The 12,110-nt window shown below is 38.7% G+C and overlaps 1 protein-coding gene across 3 annotated transcripts in view; it reads right to left on the reverse strand.

Moving 5' to 3' along the window:
• The window catches only part of LOC115243781 (zinc finger protein 423-like), an 89,459-nt gene that overhangs the window by 4,965 nt on the left and 72,384 nt on the right, over window positions 1–12,110 (reverse strand). For all 3 annotated transcript variants that reach the window (XM_029821009.1, XM_029821008.1, XM_029821010.1), the window contains 2 exons: window positions 7,503–7,735; window positions 5,311–5,453 (listed from right to left, as the gene is read on the reverse strand). In XM_029821009.1, the coding sequence (XP_029676869.1) occupies window positions 5,311–5,453; window positions 7,503–7,735 (376 nt within the window). The remainder of the gene's footprint in view (window positions 1–5,310; window positions 5,454–7,502; window positions 7,736–12,110) is intronic.

The raw sequence follows: 12,110 nt of genomic DNA on the forward strand, positions 1-12,110 counted from the left end.
CCGTGTACAGAATAAATGGTTAAAAAATATATATGATACACGAGTAAATAATAGAGTATCAAGTAAAAAATAAAATAAATTTAAATAAAATTTTTTCTTACGTACAAAAAAATTACAACTTTTATTTAAAAAAAAAAAGATATTTATTTTAATTTAGCGCTGAAAACGCATTTATGCGACGAGAATAACGTTTTTATCTAGAAATATGTGACCCGATAATGTTACTTATCTTATCAATCCTAATTGCATTTTAAAAGTAAAACAACAATAGCGCACAGTAGCATCATTATTTCGCGACGACTCTTCAAAATTAAATCAGACTCTATCGTTTTTTTTTTCCACAATCCCGAAATCTCGACCACTAAATCCTATTTTCGTAGATAGATGTCTGACTTATCTTTTGAAACGATAGATTGCCTTTCGTTGTACAGAGAGATCGGAGATCTAATTCAGGAGATTCTATTTTCTGTAATAAGCGATGAGAGGGTCCATATATATTAAAGCTCATCAGAAACCGCGCTGTCAGTCACACGTGGAAAATAGACTCGCTTCGCGGACGAGGATATTTTGTCTTTCAGTGCGGAAGTCGGATGTAAAACGATCGGTTTTTTAACGCGCTGCGGTCTTTAATAATAAAACTGTAGGACGTGATCGACAAAGTTAATTTATCGGCAATTTGATAACTTTGAACGAGATACTTGCGCTTAACCTCGGAGATTAGATTTACGGGTAAAGCGATCGGCGAGTCAATTCAAGGGAAAGAATTAAACGACGGGAAAACTAATGAAAATGGACGGCGAGAGTTCGCCGAAACTTGCTTGAAAATATTTTCCTCGGGTGCTAATTAAGTATCCTACTAATAAAGCGCCGAATATATTACTTAGAAGGGAGATATCGGAGAGAGATGTGGTCATATTGCACGATGACGTTTCCACAGCGTTCCGAAAATGAATAAATAATTCTCGTATCAAGAGATGGGAATATAAAAATCATCCTTTGCCGCGCTTTCAAACGGATACAAAGCTATATTAGTATACGAATTTTAAGCGCGTTATCGATTCTTTCATATTTAGGTATACCAAAACGTTATATAGAAAATCGTTATTTCGCGGTGAAGTAACGACGATATAATAGCAATGAAATGTCTAATGATTTATGATATTAATTTTCTCTCTTCTCAGAGCGTATATATCTTCTTATTAGACGGGAATTGATATCAGGAAAGATAGATTGAAAAGTCTCTTGTCGCGATCGTAGTTTTTCCCTAAAGAGAAAACGAGGAAAATTATTTCCGTCGTTTCTCGTAGTAATCGACTCGCTAATGTTTTATCTCGTCACACGATCGTTAATCGGGTACAGAATACGGATAATTGAAATTAATGCACTTGCGAGAATTTATTTATTTATTTCCTTGTAGAAACATTGATCTTCATCAATCGTAAAACAGACAAGTTCTCTCGTATTACATTTCTTTTACGATCTGTCAATTCTAAAGACACGCATCAACGAACAAAGATGCATTATTTTCGACTAACATCGGCATGAATGAACATGAGACTTTTGACACATCGGACGAATAATTAGTTTTCGAAATTTCCTATACGATCGTCTCATCTATCGTGACAAGAAATGCATCGATAAATAAAGATTCGTCTGTCGAATAGCGTCGAGAAAAGGATATAGAGATTTCGGACAGGGTAAGGATCCGCCGATTTTCGTGGTGAACTCCGCGAATGAATAATTCATCGTGTGTACGTATGTGTGTGTGCCGATGGCGGAAAACTGAATTCGCATTTAAGGTGAGGTCAGCCCGACGAGATTTGAGCGAGCGAACGGTCAGCGATGAGCTGTCCCGACTCGCCGAAACGAAGACAGACGGCGAATTTACTCCTGCACTTTGCGCGTGAATTATTCATGCGCCACCAGGATTATCGCCCGGTGAACCGCGGCTGTCCTATTATCGAGCGTATCGTTTTGCGACCGGCCGACGACGGCAGAAGAAGAAGAAGAAAAAAAAGAAAAAGTTGAAAAAAAAAGACGTATGTGTGTGTGCCGATGGCGGAAAACTGAATTCGCATTTAAGGTGAGGTCAGCCCGACGAGGTTTGAGCGAGCGAACGGTCAGCGAGCTGTCCCGACTCGCCGAAACGAAGACAGACGGCGAATTTACTCCTGCACTTTGCGCGTGAATTATTCATGCGCCACCAGGATTATCGCCCGGTGAACCGCGGCTGTCCTATTATCGAGCGTATCGTTTTGCGACCGGCCGACGACGGCAGAAGAAGAAGAAGAAAAAAAAGAAAAAGTTGAAAAAAAAAGACGACTCAAAAGCGTGTAAAAAGCGTCGCGCTCGCTTAACGAAGAGAATGGACCCGGCGACGAGTCCGCGCCGGTCAAGCCGGTATTAAATACCGCTCGCGACGCATATTCCTGTTTTCGCACTACTATTATATATTCGATGTCACCTTGACCGTCTCATACGTCGACATTGATCGGAGATGACATTCGAATGCAGATTAAGATTGTTTTGTTTTAATTGCACATCTTACTCTCTATTTATTTTACTATTCAATGTAGTAAATGCGAGAAGACGAACAGATCTTAATCGTAATTTTATTCTCTTCAAATAGTTTGGCTATTGTTGAAAAGTAGAAAGAAATTATTTAGTAATAGATTTCAAGAGCGTTTTACAAAAATGAATCTCTTAAAAATAAAGTTTTATAATATCGATTTCTCTTTAAGGTTTACGAAATCATTATTATAACAAAAAAAATATTTTACCTTCAAAACTAATGATTTTCATTATTGTTAAAAAAGAAATAAAAATTAAAAATTAAAAAGAATAAGTTTTAAAGTAGTTACGTTTAATTAGTTCTAGAAAAGAGAATTGAAGGTCTCATGGTAATTTCTAAGAGCCTAACTCACGTAGAGAGAAAAGTAGAGTTCAAGCGCGAAATGGCGCGCAGCCATTCTACAAGAAGAAGATCGTGTTTAGGGTGCTGAAAGGAAATGGAAATAAATGGACCGTTAAACTCCACCCTCGCGAGAGTTGAAAGAATCACCCTATCGCGTTGATTCGTGGGTGCGTTGACTGCACGATCTCTGCACGATCTCTGCACGTATTCTCATCTTAATAGTTTCATTTATAATTCAAATAATTCAATTTTTAAAGATGATAATTTATTATGCAGCAAAAAAAAAATATTTACTGGATTCAATTACTCGATTTTGTGCACCTTCTTACTCATTTTTCAAATCTCCCAATTGTCGATATCATCTGTCATTTTATTTCGACAAGCAATTTTTATTTAGCGTCTGTGTCGATGTTTGTGATCAACCGACCGTGTAAAAAATTTTTTTGTTTTTATTCATCGAAACTAGATTAGTGCAAGAAGCGAACAGTCGTCGTCGAAGTAGTTAGAGGTCGAATCCGTGACTTCGAGCTGCTCGTCGATGGATCATGAGAACTACGAGACTGCCGTAAAATGTGATGTCTCGCTGCCGCATTCCGTGAGAATAAAAACATTACCGTGACGAGATATTACTCGTAAAATACGTGAAATTTTCTGACCGGTTTCGCGATCGAATCGAACTTTTCTATTTTGATGACAAGTTAAAACGCACGTGACGTTCTTAAAACATATATAAATTAATTTTCTTTTAAAATTTTCAGAAAATTATTCTTCTATTAAGATTTTTTGAAATAAAAAATTTATAAAGGAGAAAATAATTTTTTCCTATAATATATATACATATATCACTCAATTAGACATTATGATTGTGAGCTATCGTGATGTATTTTTAACATTTTCATCTTGCTGAGATTCTCTTAGAATTAAATTTTAATGAGATGATCGAAATAATACGATCTTGCATATATAAACAAAGACTCTTAGTTAAGAGATCTCGCTGAGACGCTCAGCGTGAGAACCACGGAGATTTTCACCCTTTTGTTGGATCACCCAAACTGACTGTTAAAATGGGAGGACGAATAGAGATGTGGCGTAAAGATCTTGCGGTACGATTGTAATAGCGGCTGACAGGTGAGAAGCAAGCCTCTGTTAGGACCTTTCTAACAATAACTCGATTCTCTGCAGTTCTGTTTTAACAAAATCCACACGAGATTGTCATTTCAAAATTATCAATTTATATATTCAGAAGTTTAATAATAAGATTTAAAAAAAGAATATCGCAGATGAAAAGTTCATCTAAAAAATGCGATTATTTCTTATATATGTTTACCTTCAATTAATTATACATATATAATCGCGTAAAAATTTATTATAAATATATAGAGAAGAATCTATGTTAAAAATATAAAAAAATCAAGTCAAAAAAATTGACAATTTTAATTACGATTTTTGTATATTCTATAATTCTACGTCTAATATTGTTTATTTGCCATGTAATTGTGGAGTTTGATTTTTTCTCGGCAGAAAAGAAGCTGGCAAAGTCGCGAATCGTGACGATGAGGAGAATCGTTCGAGGGATTCGTATGTTGTCATCGGTTGCGAGCGCGACTTTAACGGCCGGCGAAGGCGGACGAGCGGCAACGAGGCGCTTGACTAATGTTCTACCTGTTGTCCCGTAACACCTATGCGTCCTACCTGTCTGCTCACCTGGGGCCCCGCGGGGGCTCGCGAGCGCACACGCGTGTATCCAGTTAGAAAAAGGTACTTTGCACGGGGCCCTATTCTCTCTCTTTCTCTCTCTTTCCCAGACCCAGCTTAGCATTTCAATGCGCGCGGGACGATTCAATATACCGAGAGGATAACGCGTGAGAAAGAGGGAAACAAACAGATGGATACGACGCGAGGAGTACTAAGGAGCGAGGAGGTAGAAGGAAAGGAGGAAGAAACAGAGCCACGTAAGAGAGTAAGCTTGACTAATGCCACCCGGGGCCGTGGTCGTCGTGTGATCATTACTCATTTGTCACCCGTTGGATCGGCGTCCCTCGTGGAATCGGTCGGAGGGGCCCCCGTTGGGCCCCGTCGAGGACCTCGTTTAGCCATCTGTTGCGTTTATGGTTGTTGTGCCAGAGCGATTGTTTCTTTTACGCCTTTCGATAATCTTTACTGACTTTAATGTTTGGGCTTTACGATAATTCGTAAACGTATCTCTTATCGATGAACACGTCAGAAGAGAGAGGAATAATTTGAGTAATAATCAGAAGAAGATTTTTAAAATTGTCAAGTTTCTCTATCAGCCTGAGCAGCCTATGAGTCATTGTTGGTTAAATCTGTATGATTGATTGGCAGTAGGAACAATAAGATACTGCGGAGAGGTATCGTCAATAGGATTTCGCGCTTACCTCCTAGAGAAGGCAGCCTCACATTTCGAGCAGCGATATCGCCTGTCCCCAGTGTGCAGCTTTACGTGACGATCGCGGCTACGCTTGTGCTTGAACAGTCTGTTGCACCAACTGCACTGATACGGCATCTGATCACCGTGACTCTGAAATCAATACAATCATTATATTACATTTCAATACTAATCCTATCAAAACGATTTTGTTCATAGAAATGAAAAAGATATAGCGAATAAAATAACAATAATAAGTATTGTATATAATCGTAAAACTCTTCAGAAGGATTATTGCATCCTTGGGACTTAATGAAGAATCACAGAACGTTTCAAAAAAATTCTGTATATCGCTTAGAAATTGCAATATATTATTCAAGGTTCTACCGCGTATTTATAGACGTATAAGACTAAGTCTATAGCTATCTACGAGACGAAAGTTATCTCGACCAAACCTCAGAAAGGTACTTGACGTATACAATAGCCTGGTTCATGCTTAACATTTCAATACGCAGTGCGAGTTAAATACGACGAGCCTTGTCGGGCGCGCCTGAAGAGTCAGTGGAAAAAGAAGTCATAGAGCAAGACACGAGAGAGAGAGAGAAAAAGGAAAAGAGAGGTAAGCGTCGGTTCTCTGTCGGCCTCGGCCGCGAGGACGCGTCACCCACCCAGATCACGGTGACCGATATGATCCCATACGGTCACCTTCTTTGTGCTCCCCCGCTCGCGTAAAACGCTCGTCGCACGCGGCTCAGGGGCACGAAACGGTGCCGCGCGACAAGGTAGGTAAGCTCGGCACGTACCGACGAGACCGTGCGGTCGACTTTCGAGCCGTCGGCTCCTTTGAAGAGACAATCTGGACGACGGGCGAAACGATAGCCGCCTGGTCTCTCGCTCGGTCCGGTCGAGGAGGATCACCGGACGGACGGTATGCCGATGGAACGGCGAGGAAAAGGCATAATACATCTGGCGATTCAGCTGATCGAACCGAGCAGTAACTGGCAACGACGTTTTAGATCGCTTGAAGATGAAAGATTGACCGAGAGAGAGAGACAGAGAGAGAATTCGAGTCAAACAGATGATGAGATTGTGTCAAAAGATGATGAGATATATTTTTAACAAGACAGATTGTTAGTTGATAAAGATTTGAATTAATTTGATAAAATTCGAGACTTAGAATGTCTAATCTAAAATTTGCAATATCTTTAAGTTTAAAACATCCTCGAATGTTCGTTGACGTTTCGTCTTCGCCGTTCAATGCGACAAGATCGCAAAGATTGAGATTACTCGTCACGTCTTTGGGTAGAGTAAAACTAGCATTGTGCGTAGAATAAATAGGCAGCTATCTCTGCCTAGACTCGACGAGGACTCGTCTTGATTATCGGAGTTGTATCTGCACACGATTCTAGCTCGCGGGTTTCTATACATATATATATATATACATATGTAAGTATACATGGGTATACGTATTCAGCAACGGACTGTCACGAAAAGGAACCAAAGGGGACGACTGCCACCTGGACAAGTAACCTGATAACTGGTACAACCTGTTATGGGTACGATGTTACAGATTCTGACCCGACGATGACCCGCCTCGGGACGCGGAAGAACGAGCTAATGTCACCGCCATGCAAAATAGAAAAAATCCAAGAGAAAGAGAGAGAGAGAGAGAGACTCGCACGCGTCTTCCAGAAGGAAACGCGTTAACCTGCCCGCGTACGGGACTCGTCAACCTGCAGAATCACACCTCGGACCTTTTCTCACACCGCGTGAAAAGAGAGCTTTACTCGCGATATACGTGACGCGCATACTAAATACCCGTGACGAATGAATCCTTTTGGTTTCGTTTCTTCCTTTTTCTTTCCGCACTAGTCTGACCTCGATATCGCAACGTTATCGCAAGTCGATGCAAAGTATGTTCTTAAAGTTGTAGCAATTTTTATAATTTAATTTTTATAATTAAATACAACTTTCATAATGTCATCTCGTAGAGAGTTTATGCTAACGCGAATTTCGAAGTAGAACGCTCGATTCTCTTCTAGATTCTCCTCTAAATTAAGATCTTTATCTCTCTAGACATTTTATTACGCAAATAACTGTACTTGAATCTCTAGATATTATTTTTACAATTTATATCACCAACAATAATCAATTAACAATTGGAAAAATCTGAGTAATCGAGGAAAAGACCTATATCTTTACCTGTTCGTGCTTCTTCAGATAGCTAAGACGCGGAAACTTCCTGTCGCAGAATTGGCAGGGATAGGGGGCGGCGGGATTGGTGCCGTCGGGATTGACGTCGGTGTCGACCTCAGGCTCCGACGGGAAACTCGCCGATGTTGGAGTCGCGCAGGAGGACGGTGTCTCGCCACCGCGGCGGGAATTGGGCCCGCCATCCTCGCTATGCCACGAGGAACTTCCGGTTCCTAGAGCTTCTGCAATTAATAATAAAAAGATATATATATATATACATAAGTATATTCGTTGTTCTCAAAACTCTGTCTTCTTCTATTGACGAGTACTGACGTCTACTCAAATCTTGGAAAAAAAATTTCCTGATTTTTCAGATATTTTCAAAATTCCAGATAAATAAAGAGAATACCCAAAAAAATTTTTTCGTGCGATTTTCTAATATTTTTTTATTGTACACGTTTTCTAATGCTGTTCACTTATTATGAAAGAAAACATTAAATCTAGCACTTGAATTTCAAGTGTTAGATTTACAAATGTACTGAAAAAAAAAACTGAATAGCTTTCGTTAAAATAAAAATTTTTAACTTGAATTACAATTTTCATTTTTTTTAATTAAAAATTAAAATAAAGAATATATACTGCATATTCAATATTTTGTTAAGATATTAAATATATAAATAGAGATAGATATACCTATATTTATAATATATTTTAAATACATAATTCAGAATTTGGCTTATTGGCGGATTGCCGGCTGCTTACAATATAAGAGCAAAATGATCGAAGAAAGAATTTAAAAAAAAATTCCCTGAGTTCCAATAAATTTCCATGAGAATTTTCTGATTTCTCCAAATACAAAAAAATTCCCTGAGAATATATTCCAAGTTTTCTATTTTTTTCCAGGGGATAGACATCCTTGATCGAGGATCGAACTACAGATTTACTAAAATGATTCGCTTCGCAAGTGTCACTCTATTGGCAGGACCAGTTCTACGTAACAAGGCGACCGCGACCTTACGAACTCGCGTCACATGCGTGTACGCGTAACGACATTACGCAAATCTGGTCTTACCTCGCCCGTTACGCATGTCCTTTAGCATCGTCCTCGTAACGACACGAAGACGGTAAAACTCGTGCCATTAACCTGTGCTCGCTCCGGTAAAATCGCTCGGTTTCCCGCGATCCTGGATCGCAAGGCTGTATTCAACAGGCCAGAATATTCCTTGACATCTCTTATTTAGGTCTTTGTTAAAGCAAAAATCTTTTCAAAGTATACACGAATAATTTTTATAAAACAAACCTATAATAATATAATATATTCCTACATTTATATTTTAATCCTAATTATAATACTTCAAATAAAATAATACAAAAATGATCATCGCACGAGAGAGCATATAAGACGTTTGAGCGTGTAAGACAATTCTTGGGCACTTTTAACGGAAATTACACATTTGTAACGTATACCTTCAGAGCGCGTGAAATGATTCGGAAGCAGTGACCCCGACATCAAATGACTTACGACGAGGCGAAGGGGTCAAGTGAGGGAAGACCCCCGCGTCTCCGTCACAGAAAATCCGACTTATCCTCCTCCGCGTCGAGGGAGAACGTGTCGCGCCGCTACTTCCGGCCAAGTCCACGCCAGCTAATCACGAATAATTTATAATTGCCTGGAATGAGGACTAGAGAGCTCCCACCGACTCTCCGAGGAGGATAGAGGCGAAGTGACGCGCGCGCGATGCTCGTAAATGGTGGAAATGACTCGGCTAGTTGGCCGTTTCCTCATTTGTCGTCGGCTCCTCCGTCGACGGTCGCGATGGATCGACACCCACGAGTCGATTTAAGAGATTTTGCGGAATCCCAGTCTACGTGCGCGACAGAGACCGACACCCAGAAGAGAGACGCGCGAGATCGGAGCGTGTTACGTCTCGTACGTCTGCGCGTAAATCGCTCGCATCCTCCACCCACACGCGTCATCCTCGCGAGCCTCATCCTCTCTTCCTCTCCCAGAAGGATGTCGCCCATGCGACACTTTTGCGCGTAAATTATCGCGTGCTGCATATATATGTATATATAAAATTATATATAGTTCTAAAAAACAGATTTGACACAAGAAATTGTGGATGTTTTCAGAATTTGGACTCCCCTCCGCCTTCAAAAACTAAAATTCTTAAATTAAGTAATTTACAAATAGCATTTTTTTTTAAATGCGCAAAGAAAATTATTGAAGATAAGACAATTCGTCATCTAGACATTCGTGCTCTTGTACCCCGAGATTTCACGTTGCGCAACGTGTGCGCACCTATCGAGGCGCTCGCCCAATTGGCACCGCGACGCGTTCCAACGACTCTTCGAGGGTGCCGAGAGAGCTATGAGCCGGAGAAAGGCTGATCTCGGAACGTGATCGATCAGCCAATAAATATATCGAATTGGAGGAATTTTTGATTCGAGCATATTAAGCCACTAAATAGAAAATGTCACTTATTGTGTGCCACTAAATTTCCAATTTAAGAAATAATTATATTTATATATAATAATATTTAATTATATTTAATAATAATTATATTTAATAATAATATTTAATTCTAAATATATTTAATAATACAATAATATTTAAATAATATTTAAGAAATAATTTTCTTCCTTTTCTCCAAGAATTTTCAAAAACTCTCCGTCACAGAAATAATTTCAAAAAACATCTAATATCATCCGACCTATATGTGGACATTTTACCGTGCGTGCCAAGAGAGGAGAAGAAGATATTGAGGAAGAAGTGAGGGGGTTTGATTACGGAAAGAATCGAAGAAAGAATTCTCTTTCGGGAGGGCTCTTATTTAACTCGCGTGCAATCGGCAACGATGTGTCATCGGGGCAAAAATAGGCGCATTTAGCGGCCCGACCTACCGATGCACGCGTTGCCGACCTGCGTCGCTGACAATGCTGTTGTCGCTTCGTAACTATTTATAGGAGCGCTTCGACGACGCTTATTAATAGGGACCCGACTTAACGCCTTCGTTAATTGTGACTTATGTTGGACCGCGCGCCCTACACGGATTTTTGCGCCATTGACGTAGCGCGAATTCTCGAAGAAAGTATGTATTACTTTTTCACGTATCTCTTAATTTCTCGATTAACAAATCCTTAGAAGTATGCGATTTTCATCTATGAATGTTTTTCGATTTAAATTAAAAAAGTTAAAAGATTTTTTCATAGTGGAAAATTGCCAAAAGAGATTATTGATAAGTTGACAATTTTAAATTGCATTTTTGCGACTCTAATTCTTTAAATCTTAAATTATATAATTCATTTAAAACTAAATAAAAAAATAAGATTTTATTATATGCTTGTAATTCTTAAAAATTTTTCATTTTTGTAAAGAAAAAAAAAACCGTTTTTTCAATTGATACAAGAATTTATAGATAAAAGATAAAAGATTTTTGTACATCTGACAATTTTCTTTCTGTTAATCCCAATAGCATTGTATTTTGTTCCGTTATAATATGTTCGAAAAAATGGAACAGATTTTTTTTTTTTATGAAAAACTTGGTGGAAAATCACTGTGTTAATTTACCGAGATGTTTAAACTTTATACGATCATGTTGACATTAGTGCTCGACACCAAGCAGAATTTTTCCGCGATGAATATTCGCACTGTCCACTTGTAATTATGAAGTGAAATTATCGCCACTGTTATCGGCGACAGAGTTTAATATCGCGTTCGTCAGAAAGCCGTTTTGTATCAACTTATTCTTGGCGAACGTCATCAATCGCGACGCGCTTCGAGGTGTAACGTGTGTCCGTGTATGTACATACGTGCGTGTGACTACAGATCGGATATTTATCGCGTAAGAATGAGCATTTGTCACAGGGAGACTCGCGCGAGTAATAATATTTCATGTTGCCTTGCCAGGCTCAATTTACACGCAGCCGACAATCCCTTTGACGACTACAGCGAAAGTCCGAAAATTCTCAGAGAGAAATACCGGTAGTGGACGGGAAAGTAGTAAGCAAATAGATTTTAGTCCATCCAATAGATTTTAATCCATGCAATAGATTTTAGTTCATCCTAAATAAGTGAGTTTGAATGACATTAAGTTGTATGGCTCAAACTCGACAAATTTATTTAAATTTCTAAAGATTTGATTATTTATATATAATATACTTAAATTATAAATGATGTAACATATCCTAACGATCAAGATTTTGCACGTACATAACGTTATCAAGTGGCTGTTACAACAAAATGTAATTAGCGACTCCTAATCAAAGGACTAGAAATGTGACTAGAAAACAAATAAATAAGATGTGATGATACACACACACACACACACACATACACACACATAGCGGATCTGATTGTGTGTGTGTATCTGTGCCTTAGAAGAATGTAAGATAAATAATTCGCTATATACACGTATGCTATCCTTGTTTTCTCTCTTTCTCTCTTTCTTGTTCTCTTCTAGTTGTGTTTATATTTCCTGCATTTATCTGCTTTGAGCACAGCAGAAAGAATCACACGCACATTTATAATTTGCTCTATATTATTTTAATTCGACACTATAAGTATAAATAAAAAAAAAATGTTATAACGCAAATATATTATTATTATTATTATAT

Source organism: Formica exsecta, unplaced genomic scaffold (assembly GCF_003651465.1).
Source record: "Formica exsecta isolate Colony F162 unplaced genomic scaffold, ASM365146v1 scaffold733, whole genome shotgun sequence".
NCBI classification, from domain to species: domain Eukaryota; kingdom Metazoa; phylum Arthropoda; class Insecta; order Hymenoptera; family Formicidae; genus Formica; species Formica exsecta.